General features: G+C 56.2%; 1 protein-coding gene across 1 annotated transcript in view; it reads right to left on the bottom strand.

Moving 5' to 3' along the window:
* Positions 1-3,195: 3,195 nt before the first annotated feature.
* LOC142498175 (uncharacterized) overlaps positions 3,196-22,571 on the bottom strand; it is a 52,823-nt gene continuing 33,447 nt past the window's right edge. Inside the window, exons 3-5 of the mRNA XM_075606686.1 lie at positions 5,553-5,699; positions 5,306-5,449; positions 3,196-3,879 (exon numbers count right to left, since the gene is read on the bottom strand). Of these exons, the coding sequence (XP_075462801.1) occupies positions 3,695-3,879; positions 5,306-5,449; positions 5,553-5,699 (476 nt within the window). The 3' untranslated portion in view covers positions 3,196-3,694. The remainder of the gene's footprint in view (positions 3,880-5,305; positions 5,450-5,552; positions 5,700-22,571) is intronic.

Below are 22,571 nucleotides of genomic sequence, written 5' to 3'. Positions count from 1 at the left end.
TAAATACAGTTTACCGGTGCCGCTGGTTCAAGGAGTACCGGGTCAGGGTTATTCCAGGTCTATGCTAGAGAAGAGTGGATCCAACGCTCTACAGATCTGATAATAAAGCTATTTATTTGTGCCACACAACGTTTCGACCTGAACAGGTCTTTATCAAGTGACTAGGCAGGTGGTAAAGACCTGTTCAGGTCGAAACGTTGTGTGGCACAAATAAATTGCTTTATTATCAAATCCGTAGAGCGTTGGATCCATTTCTCTCTCTTCAGAGCTTGTTATAAAGAAAGACAAGACCGTGCTATACGGCATTGTCCGGTGCAGGCGCTCTACGCAGAGTTATTACACGTTCCTTATCCGCATCGAATCTGTGCTTAGCGGGTCCCAGGACACGCCAAGGTTCTATTTACCAAAGTCTCCTGACTAACACTGGGACACAGCCCACCACCGTCACGTCACTAACGTATCCCAGAGACGGGAGCAAAACGGATTCTCCCCATTTTAAATGAGTTCTATGGCAATAATATAATTATAACTGGGAGGCCTCCAGAGTCCAAGCCAATTGTATTACTCTTGGGGGTTCACCATTACTGTGCTTTGCTCTTCTCTAATACCCCAACGAGACTCAAGCACAGGGCACAGCTCCTGGCATAAAGCCAATATTATCCTTGTACCATGGAAGGCCCATTTGTTCACATACAAGTCTCTCTAACACAGGGGTAGCCAAACCCAGTCCTCAAGAGCTACCAACAGGTCAGTGTTTCAAGATATCCCTGCTTCAGCACAGGTGGCTCAGTCTTTGACCGAGCCACCTGTGCTGAAAGAGGAATATCTTGAAAACTTGACCTTTGGTGGCCGTTGAGGACTGGAGTAGCCCAGCCCTGTTCTTGTAACCGAGATGTTACAGATAAAACAATGACGACGCGGCTCCTTATAATATCCATAAGTGCAGAACGGAATACATACAGAGCACAAGCAAGGACAGTATGCAAAGTGTAGGCGAAGCTCCTACTAGGATTAGCTGCATTTTGTCCCCTTTACTCTGAACCATTATCATACTGGGCGGCAGGTTCTGATGTGTAACATTTAATCTCTTTTGAGATCGCTGCAGCACAAGTTAATGTATATAAAAGTCCAACACCCCTAGAGCCTGGCAATGGTCTCGCCCAGGAGACTGTCCGAAGGATTTAAACCCAGGCTCGCCTACAGCCCATCCTCTTCCTGGCCTATTAAATGATGTCAGCAGCAGGAATACTGCCAGAGGCGCCGTTCGTGTGCGCTCTGTTACTAACAAAACACCCATTCTGTAGCTTAAAATAAGAACAAAATCAGGGTAAACAGGTCAAGTATTATGGGGGAAATAAGGTGCTATCCAAACAATATCCTACATTTGTTTTAAAATCAATATGTTCTATAATTTTTTTTATTTTTCAATAAAAAAAATAATCTAAGTGTACAGTAGTATAAACTCTTAATGATTTTTAATATACTGAACATCTGTAGATTACTACAGGAGGCTTTAGCCCACTTCACCAGCAGTGCAAAAGCTTTGCAACACATTCCTGTTTGTGATTCCAATATTCCCGGCAGTTTGAGCTGCAAACCAACAATATGCAATGTTACCTTGGTACTATAAGAATACATTGTAGCTGCTGAGTTACACTGACTGAAGGATTGATTTAAACTGAAAGTGAGCCATTTAGTGAACCCTGGGAAACCAGATCTTTGCTGATCGAACACGTGTGTATGGTATGTGTATTTTTTATGCTGCTTGGATCGCCTCTTTAAAAAGGTTCAACAATTCCAGTAGCTGCACAGTAATCACTGTTCCTATGCATCACATTAGCCTCACCCCCATCTTAGGCCTGGGACATAGTAGATTAAGCTGTGCTGAGCCGCGCTGAGCAGATGCACTTACCCCCTGCATCTGTCATCAGCGCAGCTTTAGCAGCTGCTTCCGCATGCGTGCGGATGCGTGCGGAGGCTCAGAAAATTTCAGCAGACAGGCAAATTTTAAATTTGCCGCTCAGGGAAGCGGAGGAGCGGTCACGTGACCGCTCCCATACAATGGGAGCGAGGGACTAGCCCCGACTCGCCTCCACCCCACCCCAAAGCGCGCTCACTGCCTCGCCTGCCAGGACACAAAAAAGCTCCAGTTTGAGCAGGCGAGGCAGAGCAGGAGCGCGGATCAGCGCGGATCAGCGCGGCCCGAGGCACCATGCCCGAGGCCTTAGAGTGAATGTATTTCCCCCCCTGAATTTTCAGATCCATGCACCTAAATAGGTTTTTCACACAGTACTGCTGTTCTTATACAACCATCATATTAAAAAAATAGTCCTTGTTAGTATATTTAATGAAGCTATGTCGTTAATGCAAATACGAGGCTTTGCACAGAATCGGGGTGCGGGGGTAGAAGATGGGAGATCATCTCCTATTAATATTTAGCATTATATTACACAGGTCAGAGTTGCCATTAGAAAACATGGCAGGGATAACCGTTTCCCATCAGAACCAATCACCTTTGCACCTAGGAAACAAGCACATTCTACTCTGGTAAGCAAGAGTCATATATTTTAAGGAGAGAATATAGGTTCTATGTGGAATTACTCACTCACTTTGCAGAGTGACACACACACACACACACACACACACACACACACACACACACACACACACACACACTGCTCAATAAGGGTGACACAAACTGGTCACCGAGATAGTTACCCACTCAGTCTACAGTTGTGGTATTAAAAAAAAAAAAAAACCTTCACACCACCCCAGCTGTACAATGTGGGTAAGCATAGTCACACAGGTAAGCATAGTCACACAGGTAAGCATAGTCACACAGGTAAGCATAGTCACACAGGTAAGCATAGTCACACAGGTAAGCTTAGTCACACAGGTAAGCATAGTCACACAGGTAAGCAGCTTTTTAAGTGACTACCGTACTTTTTTGTGGTTAGATTTTAGCATATGGGTATTTTGAGTTTTTACTCGAGGTGGGTTTGATGCAAAACACAAGTCTGTGCCACACACAGTATATAATATACATTCTACTCTGTAAATACCAAACAGCAGAAGGGTATTTAACAAAACAAATCAGCCATTAATTATATTCAATAAATTAGCCACACTTTATTATGCAAGTTTAAAAAATTCACAATATACAAAAGTTAAGATTCCATATAAATGGGTATTTTTCAGTTCTGCGCAAGGTGACGAGGGGAATTGGGAGTTAAGGAAATAGATGAACCCTCTCCCCCCCCCTCACTGTTCATGGTGTTCTGCAAAACAGCAATAGAGAACCCCGCCTGCACCCGGGCCTCCTGCAACATAGCAAGCCCTGTAACCAGCAACATAATAAGGCGGGTTACTGGGGATCTGCATCATTATCCTTCCAATGGATCTCTTAGGGGGCCATTGCATGATCGTACCATGCAAGCGATGCACACATGGCACTAACCTGCAATACATTGCAAACCAAATAGCAGCAGCTTTCTATGCTACCTCTGGCAGCAAAGGGAGTGTCCACACAAATCAATAACGTGCACTTACGGTAGCACACAACTTTGGTTTGAGAAGATTTAAGCAGCATTTATATACTGTAATACTGAGACGTGGACACCTCCGAAGAAATGACCGGCCCTAATAAGGAGAAGGTTTAACCAACTCTAGTAACAATGACGCAGAGTGGAGGAGATTAAAGGCCTTTGGTCCCCAGGAGCAGAGCGGCCAGGAGTGGAAGACTTGGGCTTCTCTGGAGACGGCTCCCACTTCTGACACACCTCGCAGACACGGTAGTTCCTTTCCCGTTCACCAGGTTCTGGCTCCTGTTGGCAGAATGGCAGAAGCTCTCGCTGGAACAGCCCCAGATAATGGCAGATTCTGGAAGATACACGTCAGATCTTGTGATTACAGGATCTAGAAAGGATGCACAAGCAGTCCCGATAACTAGGCGTCAACAAAAAAGGTATCAACTACGTACAGAACCAAAGAGCAGCAACGTACGGAGCACACGTGAAAGCCACAGCATTTCTGTACAGAGGAAAGGCTTCCCTTTTAATTGAAAGTCAGGCATAGAAAGACACTTGACCAGCTCTTTCCCCATCTAGACTCTAGTTTGGCATCTGCTATAAACCCTAAAGCCCAAATAGATACGCGGTCAGTTTAAAAATAGCCTTGTTTTTCCCCCTCAAGCATTTTTAATTTGCGACGTTTACATGTAAGAACTTTAGATTGAAGTCTCGGGAACAGACGTGTTCACGCTTACTGCGCATTGAACGCTTGTACAAGGCACACACTTTGCGGCTGCGATTCCGATTAGCAGGGGAACAGAGCATCGTACAGACGTTCGTGTGCACAAGGTAGGGAATTGTGGCACAGATCTTTCCAGAAGACCAATCGGTTATCACAGCCCAAGCACCTCAATACTTACTTTGCCATTTCCTGCATTTATCAGAGCCCTTTATTATGCAGCTGTATAAATCCCTCTGTCTGCTCACAATGCAGGAGAGCCGTGTACATGGCACCAAGGCAAGAATACTGCATGTGCACAAGTGACTCAAAATAAGCCAGGGTGTCTAGAGCAGGGGGGCTTAACTTCAGTCCTCAAGCCCCTCCCCTCCCAGGTCAGATTTTCAGGATATTCCAGCTTCAGCACATGGCTCATGCAGAGGCTCAGTCGAAGATTGAGTCACCTGTGCTGAAGCAGGGATATCGTTAAAACCTGACCTGTTTGGGGGCTTGAGGACTGGAGAACCCAGCGATACTTCTTTACATGTAATGCCAGAGGGGAAGAAAACCAGCTCAGTCACACACAGTTAGAGATACCGTACACAAGTCATTTACTGGTGTGTAGATCCTACTTGCTTAATTACACAGACGCGTGCAACTCAAGCAGCAGCGTGAGCATGTCTGCACCTCAGTCCCACGTACAGTAAGCTGCGAGTCCAGCAGCATGAAGTGCGGGACTCCGAACGAGGCAGTTAAAACGTTCCTACATTTAAAGGAAATATTTCAAAGCTTTCTCCCTTCCAGCTTCCCACAAAAACATACTGCACAGATCCCACAGTCACAATAACCCTCCTGCAATGGAAACCAAGAGTCGGTAAGTGCATCGGACATTAGCATAGATTGGACTTTATGGACATAGTCTTTTCAACCTCATCTACTATGCAACAACTACCCATTGGGATGACAGTAGATGCCAATTAGGGCTATGAAAGGTGCAAAAAAAAAAAAAAGTCAATATAGTCTGAAAGTTTGGCTTATAAACAGCCCCCTCTGCTGGTTACCCTCGGTATCTGCTGACCTGCATCACTCTTCACCACATACTCCGCACAGAAGGTCTCCGTTCCCTTACATTTAATGACAGTGTTGTTGGGACACAGACTGACATTGTGAGTGAAGCAGGCTCGGCACCGGACACCGTTCTCCAGCGCTTCTTCAGCGGGCACTAAAAAGATAAAACAAATATTGAGAACCAGATCCCCATCGCTTGGGCAGGGGGCATCTTACTGGGCAGCAGTCACTGTTACCCCAGCCGGGGTAATACTCACAGGTAGGTGTGGCGGGCGCGCAGGAATCCGTGGCACAGCAGGTGCTGTTTGTGCCGGTGGAGATGGAAAAACTAGACATGCGGCCAGGTTTGTCGCAGTGAGCAGCTTCAGCACAACTTCTCTCAAACGTAGCGGTCTTCTCCCCGGCTAGGAGGGGGATAAGGAGAGGGCCTCGTGTCAGACACGCGTGTACCACGCGCTTCAGCAGACATTAGACGTGTTTATTACAGTGTAAAGGGATTCAGAAATGTTAAATAGAGAGGATGTTGATCCAGGGAGCACAGCTGATGGCCATTACTGGGGGCAAGGAACGTCTCAATCAATAACACAACTATTTAACTGTAAAGTAATATTGTAATCACTGTAAACTGGTATTTTGTGGTCATGTTGATATATGTTTTGTTATAGAACATAATGTTAAACAACAAAAAACTATATAGATACGATAATCTCAAAAAAAACCCACACATGTTGGCCACGTGTATCCATACGTAACCTTATGACCTCATTCCCCGATCACTGCCCACCAAGGTTAAAACAAGGCTCCACTGGGAAGCCGAAACATTGAGCTACAGTAGCAGAGACATTTATTCCACTATTCGGTGCGCGCAGGTTTGCCCTTACTACACAGTAATATGTACTATGTCAGCAGAAGCACCGGCCCCAATCTATGGGAGTATTACAGTTGGTGCCCGGACACGCCTATACCATACACCAATATCCCTGCACCCGCCGCCGCCCGGACACGCCTATACCTTACACCAATATCCCTGCACCCGCCGCCGCCCGGACACGCCTATACATACACCAATATCCCTGCACCCGCCGCCGCCCGGACACGCCTATACATACACCAATATCCCTGCACCCGCCACCGCCCGGACACGCCTATACATACACCAATATCCCTGCACCCACCACCGCCCGGACACGCCTATACATACACCAATATCCCTGCACCCGCCGCCGCCCGGACACGCCTATACCTTACACCAATATCCCTGCACCCGCCGCCGCCCGGACACGCCTATACATACACCAATATCCCTGCACCCGCCGCCGCCCGGACACGCCTATACCATACACCAATATCCCTGCACCCGCCGTCGCCCGGACACGCCTATACATACACCAATATCCCTGCACCCGCCACCGCCCGGACACGCCTATACATACACCAATATCCCTGCACCCGCCACCGCCCGGACACGCCTATACATACACCAATATCCCTGCACCCGCCGCCGCCCGGACACGCCTATACATACACCAATATCCCTGCACCCGCCGCCCGGACACACCTATACATACACCAATATCCCTGCACCCACCGCCCGGACACGCCTATACATACACCAATATCCCTGCAACCGCCACCGCCCGGACACGCCTATACATACACCAATATCCCTGCACACCGCCGCCGCCCGGACACGCCTATACATACACCAATATCCCTGCACCCGCCGCCACCCGGACACACCTATACATACACCAATATCCCTGCACCCGCTGTCGCCCGGACACGCCTATACATACACCAATATCCCTGCACCCGCCACCTGCCGGACATGCCTATACCATACACCAATATCCCTGCACCCGCCACCCGGACACGCCTATACATACACCAATATCCCTGCACCCGCCACCTGCCGGACACGCCTATACCATACACCAATATCCCTGCACCCGCCACCCGGACACGCCTATACATACACCAATATCCCTGCACCCGCCGCCGCCCGGACACGCCTATACCATACACCAATATCCCTGCACCCGCCGCCGCCCGGACACGCCTATACATACACCAATATCCCTGCACCCGCCACCGCCCGGACACGCCTATACATACACCAATATCCCTGCACCCGCCACCGCCTGGACACGCCTATACATACACCAATATCCCTGCACCCGCCGCCCGGACACGCCTATACATACACCAATATCCCTGCACCCGCCGCCGCCCGGACACGCCTATACATACACCAATATCCCTGCACACGCCGCCTGCCGGACACGCCTATACATACACCAATATCCCTGCACCCGCCACCGCCCAGACACGCCTATACATACACCAATATCCCTGCCCCCGCCACCGCCCGGACACGCCTATACATACACCAATATCCCTGCACCCGCCACCGCCCGGACACGCCTATACATACACCAATATCCCTGCACCTGCCACCGCCCGGACACGCCTATACCTTACACCAATATCCCTGCACCCGCCACCGCCCGGACACGCCTATACATACACCAATATCCTTGCACCCGCCGCCTGGACACGCCTATACATACACCAATATCCCTGCACCCGCCACCGCCCGGACACGCCTATACAGACACCAATATCCCTGCACCCGCCACCGCCCAGACACGCCTATACATACACCAATATCCCTGCCCCCGCCACCGCCCGGACACGCCTATACATACACCAATATCCCTGCACCCGCCACCGCCCGGACACGCCTATACATACACCAATATCCTTGCACCCGCCGCCTGGACACGCCTATACATACACCAATATCCCTGCACCCGCCACCGCCCGGACACGCCTATACATACACCAATATCCCTGCACCCGCCGCCGCCCGGACACGCCTATACATACACCAATATCCCTGCACCCGCCGCCGCCCGGACACGCCTATACATACACCAATATCCCTGCACCCGCCGCCACCCGGACACGCCTATACATACACCAATATCCCTGCACCCGCCACCGCCCGGACATGCCTATACATACACCAATATCCCTGCACCCGCCACCGCCCGGACATGCCTATACATACACCAATATCCCTGCACCCGCCCGGACACGCCTATACATACACCAATATCCCTGCACCCGCCGCCGCCCGGACACGCCTATACATACACCAATATCCCTGCACCCGCCGCCGCCCGGACACGCCTATACATACACCAATATCCCTGCACCCGCCGCCGCCCGGACACGCCTATACATACACCAATATCCCTGCACCCGCCGCCACCCGGACACGCCTATACATACACCAATATCCCTGCACCCGCCGCCCGGACACGCCTGTACATACACCAATATCCCTGCACCCGCCGCCGCCCAGACACGCCTATACATACACCAATATCCCTGCACCCGCCCGGACACGCCTATACCACACCCCAATATCCCTGCACCCGCCGCCCGGACACGCCTGTACATACACCAATATCCCTGCACCCACCACCGCCCAGACACGCCTATACATACACCAATATCCCTGCACCCGCCACCGCCCAGACACGCCTATACATACACCAATATCCCTGCACCCGCCGCCGCCCGGACACGCCTATACATACACCAATATCCCTGCACCCACCACCGCCCAGACACGCCTATACATACACCAATATCCCTGCACCCGCCCGGACACGCCTATACCACACCCCAATATCCCTGCACCCGCCGCCCGGACACGCCTGTACATACACCAATATCCCTGCACCCACCACCGCCCAGACACGCCTATACATACACCAATATCCCTGCACCCGCCACCGCCCAGACACGCCTATACATACACCAATATCCCTGCACCCGCCACCGCCCGGACACGCCTATACATACACCAATATCCCTGCACCCGCCGCCGCCCGGACACGCCTATACATACACCAATATCCCTGCACCCACCACCGCCCGGACACGCCTATACATACACCAATATCCCTACACCCGCCACCGCCCGGACACGCCTATACATACACCAATATCCCTGCACCCACCACCGCCCGGACACGCCTATACATACACCAATATCCCTGCACACCGCCGCCGCCCGGACACGCCTATACATACACCAATATCCCTGCACCCGCCGCCGCCCGGACACGCCTATACATACACCAATATCCCTGCACCCGCCACCGCCCGGACACGCCTATACATACACCAATATCCCTGCACCCGCCGCCGCCCGGACACGCCTATACATACACAAATATCCCTGCACCCGCCGCCGCCCGGACACGCCTATACATACACCAATATCCCTGCACCCGCCGCCGCCCGGACACGCCTATACATACACCAATATCCCTGCACCCGCCGCCACCCGGACACGCCTATACATACACCAATATCCCTGCACCCGCCACCGCCCGGACACGCCTATACATACACCAATATCCCTGCACCCACCGCCGCCCGGACACGCCTATACCTTACACCAATATCCCTGCACCCGCCACCGCCCAGACACGCCTATACATACACCAATATCCCTGCACCCGCCGCCGCCCGGACACGCCTATACATACACCAATATCCCTGCACCCGCCGCCGCCCGGACACGCCTATACATACACCAATATCCCTGCACCCGCCCAGACACGCCTATACATACACCAATATCCCTGCACCCGCCCGGACACGCCTATACCACACCCCAATATCCCTGCACCCGCCGCCCGGACACGCCTGTACATACACCAATATCCCTGCACCCACCACCGCCCGGACACGCCTATACATACACCAATATCCCTGCACCCGCCACCGCCCGGACACGCCTATACATACACCAATATCCCTGCACCCGCCACCGCCCAGACACGCCTATACATACACCAATATCCCTGCACCCGCCGCCGCCCGGACACGCCTATACATACACCAATATCCCTGCACCCGCCGCCACCCGGACACGCCTATACATACACCAATATCCCTGCACCCGCCGCCGCCCGGACACGCCTATACATACACCAATATCCCTGCACCCGCCACCGCCCGGACACGCCTATACATACACCAATATCCCTGCACCCGCCACCGCCCGGACACGCCTATACATACACCAATATCCCTGCACCCACCGCCGCCCGGACACGCCTATACCTTACACCAATATCCCTGCACCCGCCACCGCCCAGACACGCCTATACATACACCAATATCCCTGCACCCGCCGCCGCCCGGACACGCCTATACATACACCAATATCCCTGCACCCGCCGCCCGGACACGCCTGTACATACACCAATATCCCTGCACCCGCCACCGCCCGGACACGCCTATACATACACCAATATCCCTGCACCCGCCGCCGCCCAGACACGCCTATACATACACCAATATCCCTGCACCCACCGCCCGGACACGCCTATACATACACCAATATCCCTGCACCCGCCGCCTGCCGGACACGCCTATACATACACCAATATCCCTGCACCCGCCACCGCCCGGACACGCCTATACATACACCAATATCCCTGCACCCGCCGCCGCCCGGACACGCCTATACATACACCAATATCCCTGCACCTGCCGCCCGGACACGCCTATACATACACCAATATCCCTGCACCCACCGCCGCCCGGACACGCCTATACATACACCAATATCCCTGCACCCGCCACCGCCCGGACACGCCTATACATACACCAATATCCCTGCACCCGCCACCGCCCGGACACGCCTATACATACACCAATATCCCTGCACCCGCCGCCCGGACACGCCTGTACATACACCAATATCCCTACACCCGCCACCGCCCGGACACGCCTATACATACACCAATATCCCTGCACCCGCCGCCGCCCAGACACGCCTATACATACACCAATATCCCTGCACCCACCGCCCGGACACGCCTATACATACACCAATATCCCTGCACCCGCCACGCCTATACATACACCAATATCCCTGCACCCGCCACCGCCCAGACACGCCTATACATACACCAATATCCCTGCACCCGCCGCCGCCCGGACACACCTATACATACACCAATATCCCTACACCCGTCACCACCCGGACACGCCTATACATACACCAATATCCCTGCACCCGCCGCCCGGACACGCCTATACATACACCAATATTCCTGCACCCGCCACCGCCCGGACACGCCTATACATACACCAATATCCCTGCACCCGCCGCCTGGACACGCCTATACATACACCAATATCCCTGCACCCGCCGCCACCCGGACACGCCTATACATACACCAATATCCCTGCACCCGCCACCGCCCGGACACGCCTATACATACACCAATATCCCTGCACACGCCACCGCCCGGACACGCCTATACATACACCAATATCCCTGCACCCGCCGCCGCCCGGACACGCCTATACATACACCAATATCCCTGCACCTGCCGCCCGGACACGCCTATACATACACGAATATCCCTGCACCCGCCACCGCCCGGACACGCCTATACATACACCAATATCCCTGCACCCGCCGCCCGGACACGCCTGTACATACACCAATATCCCTACACCCGCCACCGCCCGGACACGCCTATACATACACGAATATCCCTGCACCCGCCACCGCCCGGACACGCCTATACATACACCAATATCCCTGCACCCACCGCCCGGACACGCCTATACATACACCAATATCCCTGCACCCGCCACGCCTATACATACACCAATATCCCTGCACCCGCCACCGCCCAGACACGCCTATACATACACCAATATCCCTGCACCCGCCGCCGCCCGGACACGCCTATACATACACCAATATCCCTGCACCCGCCGCCGCCCGGACACACCTATACATACACCAATATCCCTACACCCGTCACCACCCGGACACGCCTATACATACACCAATATCCCTGCACCCGCCGCCCGGACACGCCTATACATACACCAATATTCCTGCACCCGCCACCGCCCGGACACGCCTATACATACACCAATATCCCTGCACCCGCCGCCTGGACACGCCTATACATACACCAATATCCCTGCACCCGCCGCCACCCGGACACGCCTATACATACACCAATATCCCTGCACCCGCCACCGCCCGGACACGCCTATACATACACCAATATCCCTGCACACGCCACCGCCCGTACACGCCTATACATACACCAATATCCCTGCACCCGCCGCCGCCCGGACACGCCTGTACCATACACCAATATCCCTGCACCCGCCGCCCGGACACGCCTATACATACACCAATATCCCTGCACACCGCCGCCGCCCGGACACGCCTATACATACACCAATATCCCTGCACCCGCCACCGCCCGGACACGCCTATACATACACCAATATCCCTGCACCCGCCGCCGCCCGGACATGCCTATACATACACCAATATCCCTGCATTCGCCACCGCCCAGACACGCCTATACCTTACACCAATATCCCTGCACCCGCCACCGCCTGGACACGCCTATACATACACCAATATCCCTGCACCCGCCGCCGCCCGGACACGCCTATACATACACCAATATCCCTGCACCCACCACCGCCCGGACACGCCTATACATACACCAATATCCCTGCACCCGCCGCCGCCCGGACACGCCTATACATACACCAATATCCCTGCACCCGCCACCACCCAGACACGCCTATACATACACCAATATCCCTGCACCCGCCGCCGCCCGGACACGCCTATACATACACCAATATCCCTGCACCCGCCGCCGCCCGGACACGCCTATACATACACCAATATCCCTGCACCCGCCACCGCCCGGACACGCCTATACATACACCAATATCCCTGCACCCACCACCGCCCGGACACGCCTATACATACACCAATATCCCTGCACCCGCCGCCGCCCGGACACGCCTATACATACACCAATATCCCTGCACCCGCCACCGCCCGGACACGCCTATACATACACCAATATCCCTGCACCCGCCACCGCCCAGACACGCTTATACATACACCAATATCCCTGCACCCGCCACCGCCCAGACACGCCTATACATACACCAATATCCCTGCACCCGCCGCCGCCCGGACACGCCTGTACATACACCAATATCCCTGCACCCGCCGCCGCCCGGACACGCCTATACCTTACACCAATATCCCTGCACCCGCCCGGACACACCTATACATACACCAATATCCCTGCACCCGCCACCGCCCGGACACGCCTATACATACACCAATATCCCTGCACCCGCCGCCACCCGGACACGCCTATACATACACCAATATCCCTGCACCCGCCGCTGCCCGGACACGCCTATACATACACCAATATCCCTGCACCCGCCGCCACCCGGACACGCCTATACCTTACACCAATATCCCTGCACCCGCCCGGACACGCCTATACATACACCAATATCCCTGCACCCGCCGCCGCCCGGACACGCCTATACCTTACACCAATATCCCTGCACCCGCCGCCGCCCAGACACGCCTATACATACACCAATATCCCTGCACCCGCCGCCCGGACACGCCTATACATACACCAATATCCCTGCACCCGCCACCGCCCGGACACGCCTATACATACACCAATATCCCTGCACCCGCAACCGCCCCGACACGCCTATACATACACCAATTTCCCTGCACCCGCCGCCGCCCGGACACGCCTATACCTTACACCAATATCCCTGCACCCGCCGCTGCCCGGACACGCCTATACATACACCAATATCCCTGCACCCGCCACCGCCCGGACACGCCTATACATACACCAATATCCCTGCACCCGCCACCGCCCGGACACGCCTATACATACACCAATATCCCTGCACCCGCCGCTGCCCGGACACGCCTATACATACACCAATATCCCTGCACCCGCCATCGCCCGGACACGCCTATACATACACCAATATCCCTGCACCCGCCACCGCCCGGACACGCCTATACATACACCAATATCCCTGCACCCGCCGCTGCCCGGACACGCCTATACATACACCAATATCCCTGCACCCACCACCGCCCGGACACACCTATACATACACCAATATCCCTGCACCCGCCGCCACCCGGACACGCCTATACATACACCAATATCCCTGCACTAACCACCGCCCGGACACGCCTATACATACACCAATATCCCTGCACCCGCCGCCGCCCGGACACGCCTATACATACACCAATATCCCTGCACCCGCCACCGCCCAGACACGCTTATACATACACCAATATCCCTGCACCCGCCACCGCCCAGACACGCCTATACATACACCAATATCCCTACACCCGCCACTGCCCGGACACGCCTATACATACACCAATATCCCTGCACCCGCCCAGACACGCCTGTACATACACCAATATCCCTGCAACCGCCCAGACACGCCTGTACATACACCAATATCCCTGCACCCGCCGCCGCCCGGACACGCCTATACCTTACACCAATATCCCTGCACCCGCCGCCACCCGGACACGCCTATACATACACCAATATCCCTGCACCCGCCACCGCCCAGACACGCCTATACATACACCAATATCCCTGCACCCGCCGCCGCCCGGACACGCCTATACATACACCAATATCCCTGCACCCGCCGCCGCCCGGACACGCCTATACATACACCAATATCCCTGCACCCGCCCGGACACGCCTATACATACACCAATATCCCTGCACCCACCGCCGCCCGGACACGCCTATACCTTACACCAATATCCCTGCACCCGCCACCGCCCGGACACGCCTATACATACACCAATATCCCTGCACCCGCCACCGCCCGGACACGCCTATACCTTACACCAATATCCCTGCACCCGCCACCGCCCGGACACGCCTATACATACACCAATATCCCTGCACCCGCCGCCGCCCGGACACACCTATACATACACCAATATCCCTACACCCGTCACCACCCGGACACGCCTATACATACACCAATATCCCTGCACCCGCCGCCCGGACACGCCTATACATACACCAATATTCCTGCACCCGCCACCGCCCGGACACGCCTATACATACACCAATATCCCTGCACCCGCCGCCTGGACACGCCTATACATACACCAATATCCCTGCACCCGCCGCCACCCGGACACGCCTATACATACACCAATATCCCTGCACCCGCCACCGCCCGGACACGCCTATACATACACCAATATCCCTGCACACGCCACCGCCCGGACACGCCTATACATACACCAATATCCCTGCACCCGCCGCCGCCCGGACACGCCTATACATACACCAATATCCCTGCACCTGCCGCCCGGACACGCCTATACATACACGAATATCCCTGCACCCGCCACCGCCCGGACACGCCTATACATACACCAATATCCCTGCACCCGCCGCCCGGACACGCCTGTACATACACCAATATCCCTACACCCGCCACCGCCCGGACACGCCTATACATACACCAATATCCCTGCACCCGCCGCCGCCCAGACACGCCTATACATACACCAATATCCCTGCACCCACCGCCCGGACACGCCTATACATACACCAATATCCCTGCACCCGCCACGCCTATACATACACCAATATCCCTGCACCCGCCACCGCCCAGACACGCCTATACATACACCAATATCCCTGCACCCGCCGCCGCCCGGACACGCCTATACATACACCAATATCCCTGCACCCGCCGCCGCCCGGACACACCTATACATACACCAATATCCCTACACCCGTCACCACCCGGACACGCCTATACATACACCAATATCCCTGCACCCGCCGCCCGGACACGCCTATACATACACCAATATTCCTGCACCCGCCACCGCCCGGACACGCCTATACATACACCAATATCCCTGCACCCGCCGCCTGGACACGCCTATACATACACCAATATCCCTGCACCCGCCGCCACCCGGACACGCCTATACATACACCAATATCCCTGCACCCGCCACCGCCCGGACACGCCTATACATACACCAATATCCCTGCACACGCCACCGCCCGTACACGCCTATACATACACCAATATCCCTGCACCCGCCGCCGCCCGGACACGCCTGTACCATACACCAATATCCCTGCACCCGCCGCCCGGACACGCCTATACATACACCAATATCCCTGCACACCGCCGCCGCCCGGACACGCCTATACATACACCAATATCCCTGCACCCGCCACCGCCCGGACACGCCTATACATACACCAATATCCCTGCACCCGCCGCCGCCCGGACATGCCTATACATACACCAATATCCCTGCATTCGCCACCGCCCAGACACGCCTATACCTTACACCAATATCCCTGCACCCGCCACCGCCTGGACACGCCTATACATACACCAATATCCCTGCACCCGCCGCCGCCCGGACACGCCTATACATACACCAATATCCCTGCACCCACCACCGCCCGGACACGCCTATACATACACCAATATCCCTGCACCCGCCGCCGCCCGGACACGCCTATACATACACCAATATCCCTGCACCCGCCACCACCCAGACACGCCTATACATACACCAATATCCCTGCACCCGCCGCCGCCCGGACACGCCTATACATACACCAATATCCCTGCACCCGCCGCCGCCCGGACACGCCTATACATACACCAATATCCCTGCACCCGCCACCGCCCGGACACGCCTATACATACACCAATATCCCTGCACCCACCACCGCCCGGACACGCCTATACATACACCAATATCCCTGCACCCGCCGCCGCCCGGACACGCCTATACATACACCAATATCCCTGCACCCGCCACCGCCCGGACACGCCTATACATACACCAATATCCCTGCACCCGCCACCGCCCAGACACGCTTATACATACACCAATATCCCTGCACCCGCCACCGCCCAGACACGCCTATACATACACCAATATCCCTGCACCCGCCGCCGCCCGGACACGCCTGTACATACACCAATATCCCTGCACCCGCCGCCGCCCGGACACGCCTATACCTTACACCAATATCCCTGCACCCGCCACCGCCCGGACACGCCTATACATACACCAATATCCCTGCACCCGCCGCCACCCGGACACGCCTATACATACACCAATATCCCTGCACCCGCCGCTGCCCGGACACGCCTATACATACACCAATATCCCTGCACCCGCCGCTGCCCGGACACGCCTATACATACACCAATATCCCTGCACACCGCCGCCGCCCGGACACGCCTATACATACACCAATATCCCTGCACCCGCCGCCACCCGGACACGCCTATACATACACCAATATCCCTGCACCCGCCGCCGCCCGGACACGCCTATACCTTACACCAATATCCCTGCACCCGCCGCCGCCCAGACACGCCTATACATACACCAATATCCCTGCACCCGCCACCGCCCGGACACGCCTATACATACACCAATATCCCTGCACCCGCAACCGCCCCGACACGCCTATACATACACCAATTTCCCTGCACCCGCCGCCGCCCGGACACGCCTATACCTTACACCAATATCCCTGCACCCGCCGCTGCCCGGACACGCCTATACATACACCAATATCCCTGCACCCGCCACCGCCCGGACACGCCTATACATACACCAATATCCCTGCACCCGCCGCTGCCCGGACACGCCTATACATACACCAATATCCCTGCACCCACCACCGCCCGGACACACCTATACATACACCAATATCCCTGCACCCGCCGCCACCCGGACACGCCTATACATACACCAATATCCCTGCACTAACCACCGCCCGGACACGCCTATACATACACCAATATCCCTGCACCCGCCACCGCCCAGACACGCTTATACATACACCAATATCCCTGCACCCGCCACCGCCCAGACACGCCTATACATACACCAATATCCCTACACCCGCCACTGCCCGGACACGCCTATACATACACCAATATCCCTGCACCCGCCCAGACCCGCCTATACATACACCAATATCCCTGCAACCGCCCAGACACGCCTGTACATACACCAATATCCCTGCACCCGCCGCCGCCCGGACACGCCTATACCTTACACCAATATCCCTGCACCCGCCGCCACCCGGACACGCCTATACATACACCAATATCCCTGCACCCGCCACCGCCCAGACACGCCTATACATACACCAATATCCCTGCACCCGCCACCGCCCAGACACGCCTATACATACACCAATATCCCTGCACCCGCCACCGCCCGGACACGCCTATACATACACCAATATCCCTGCACCCACCGCCCGGACACGCCTATACATACACCAATATCCCTGCACCCGCCGCCACCCGGACACGCCTATACATACACCAATATCCCTGCACCCGCCGCTGCCCGGACACGCCTATACATACACCAATATCCCTGCACCCGCCGCCACCCGGACACGCCTATACATACACCAATATCCCTGCACCCGCCGCCGCCCGGACACGCCTATACCTTACACCAATATCCCTGCACCCGCCACCGCCCGGACACGCCTATACATACACCAATATCCCTGCACCCGCCGCTGCCCGGACACGCCTATACATACACCAATATCCCTGCACCCGCCGCCACCCGGACACGCCTATACATACACCAATATCCCTGCACTAACCACCGCCCGGACACGCCTATACATACACCAATATCCCTGCACCCGCCCGGACACGCCTATACATACACCAATATCCCTGCACCCGCACTGCCCAGACACGCCTATACATACACCAATATCCCTGCACCCGCCCGGACACGCCTATACATACACCAATATCCCTGCACCCACCACCGCCCGGACACGCCTATACATACACCAATATCCCTGCACCCGCCGCCGCCCGGACACGCCTATACATACACCAATATCCCTGCACCCGCCGCCCGGACACGCCTATACATACACCAATATCCCTGCACCTGCCGCCCGGACACGCCTATACATACACCAATATCCCTGCACCCGCCACCGCCCGGACACGCCTATACATACACCAATATCCCTGCACCCGCCACCGCCCTGACACGCCTATACATACACCAATATCCCTGCACCCGCCACCGCCCGGACACGCCTATACATACACCAATATCCCTGCACCCGCCGCCGCCCGGACACGCCTATACATACACCAATATCCCTGCACCCGCCACCGCCCGGACACGCCTATACATACACCAATATCCCTGCACCCGCCACCGCCCGGACACGCCTATACATACACCAATATCCCTGCACCCGCCACCGCCCTGACACGCCTATACATACACCAATATCCCTGCACCCGCCACCGCCCGGACACGCCTATACATACACCAATATCCCTGCACCCGCCGCCGCCCGGACACGCCTATACATACACCAATATCCCTGCACCCGCCACCGCCCGGACACGCCTATACATACACCAATATCCCTGCACCCGCCACCGCCCGGACACGCCTATACATACACCAATATCCCTGCACCCGCCACCGCCCGGACACGCCTATACATACACCAATATCCCTGCATCCGCCGCCGCCCGGACACGCCTATACATACACCAATATCCCTGCACCCGCCACCACCCGGACACGCCTATACATACACCAACATCCCTGCACCCGCCACCGCCCGGACACGCCTATACATACACCAATATCCCTGCACCCGCCACCGCCCGGACACGCCTATACATACACCAATATCCCTGCATTCGCCACCGCCCAGACACGCCTATACCTTACACCAATATCCCTGCACCCGCCGCCCGGACACGCCTATACATACACCAATATCCCTGCACCCGCCGCCCGGACACGCCTATACATACACCAATATCCCTGCACCCGCCGCCGCCCGGACACAAATATACATATACCAATATCCCTGCACCCGCCGCCACCCGGACACGCCTATACCACTCCCCAATATCCCTGCACCCGCCACCGCCCGGACACGCCTATACATACACCAATATCCCTGCACCCGCCGCCGCCCGGACACGCCTATACATACACCAATATCCCTGCACCCGCCGCCCGGACACGCCTATACATACACCAATATCCCTGCACCCGCCACCGCCCGGACACGCCTATACATACACCAATATCCCTGCACCCACCACCGCCCGGACACGCCTATACATACACCAATATCCCTGCACACCGCCCGGACACGCCTATACATACACCAATATCCCTGCACCCGCCGCCGCCCGGACACGCCTATACATACACCAATATCCCTGCACCCGCCACCGCCCAGACACGCCTATACCTTACACCAATATCCCTGCACCCGCCACCGCCCGGACACGCCTATACATACACCAATATCCCTGCACCCGCCGCCGCCCGGACACGCCTATACATACACCAATATCCCTGCACCCGCCACCGCCCGGACACGCCTATACATACACCAATATCCCTGCACCCACCACCGCCCGGACACGCCTATACATACACCAATATCCCTGCACACCGCCGCCGCCCGGACACGCCTATACATACACCAATATCCCTGCACCCGCCGCCGCCCGGACACGCCTATACATACACCAATATCCCTGCACTCGCCACCGCCCAGACACGCCTATACATACACCAATATCCCTGCACCCGCCGCCTGCCGGACACGCCTATACATACACGAATATCCCTGCACCCACCACCGCCCGGACACGCCTATACATACACCAATATCCCTACACCCGCCACCGCCCGGACACGCCTATACATACACCAATATCCCTGCACCCACCACCGCCCGGACACGCCTATACATACACCAATATCCCTGCACCCGCCGCCGCCCGGACACGCCTATACATACACCAATATCCCTGCATTCGCCACCGCCCAGACACGCCTATACATACCCCAATATCCCTGCACCCACCACCGCCCGGACACGCCTATACATACACCAATATCCCTGCACCCGCCACCACCCGGACACGCCTATACATACACCAATATCCCTGCACCCGCCGCCCGGACACGCCTATACATACACCAATATCCCTGCACCCGCCCGGACACGCCTATACATACACCAATATCCCTGCACCCGCCCGGACACGCCTATACATACACCAATATCCCTGCACCCGCCACCGCCCGGACACGCCTATACATACACCAATATCCCTGCACACCGCCGCCGCCCGGACACGCCTATACATACACCAATATCCCTGCACCCGCCGCCGCCCGGACACGCCTATACATACACCAATATCCCTGCACTCGCCACCGCCCAGACACGCCTATACCTTACACCAATATCCCTGCACCCGCCGCCGCCCGGACACGCCTATACATACACCAATATCCCTGCACCCACCACCGCCCGGACACGCCTATACATACACCAATATCCCTGCACCCGCCGCCGCCCGGACACGCCTATACATACACCAATATCCCTGCATCCGCCGCCGCCCGGACACGCCTATACATACACCAATATCCCTGCACCCGCCGCCGCCCGGACACGCCTATACATACACCAATATCCCTGCACCCACCACCGCCCGGACACGCCTATACATACACCAATATCCCTACACCCGCCACCGCCCGGACACGCCTATACATACACCAATATCCCTGCACCCACCACCGCCCGGACACGCCTATACATACACCAATATCCCTGCACCCGCCGCCGCCCGGACACGCCTATACATACACCAATATCCCTGCACCCACCACCGCCCGGACACGCCTATACATACACCAATATCCCTGCACACCGCCGCCGCCCGGACACGCCTATACATACACCAATATCCCTGCACCCGCCGCCGCCCGGACACGCCTATACATACACCAATATCCCTGCACTCGCCACCGCCCAGACACGCCTATACCTTACACCAATATCCCTGCACCCGCCGCCGCCCGGACACGCCTATACATACACCAATATCCCTGCACCCACCACCGCCCGGACACGCCTATACATACACCAATATCCCTACACCCGCCACCGCCCGGACACGCCTATACATACACCAATATCCCTGCACCCGCCGCCGCCCGGACACGCCTATACATACACCAATATCCCTGCATTCGCCACCGCCCAGACACGCCTATACATACCCCAATATCCCTGCACCCACCACCGCCCGGACACGCCTATACATACACCAATATCCCTGCACCCGCCACCACCCGGACACGCCTATACATACACCAATATCCCTGCACCCGCCGCTGCCCGGACACGCCTATACATACACCAATATCCCTGCACCCGCCACCGCCCGGACACGCCTATACATACACCAAT

Source organism: Ascaphus truei, chromosome 6 (genome assembly GCF_040206685.1).
Source record: "Ascaphus truei isolate aAscTru1 chromosome 6, aAscTru1.hap1, whole genome shotgun sequence".
Classification (NCBI taxonomy): domain Eukaryota; kingdom Metazoa; phylum Chordata; class Amphibia; order Anura; family Ascaphidae; genus Ascaphus; species Ascaphus truei.
Note: the sequence above shows the minus strand (reverse complement) of the source record. Positions and strands in the feature narration are given on the sequence as shown.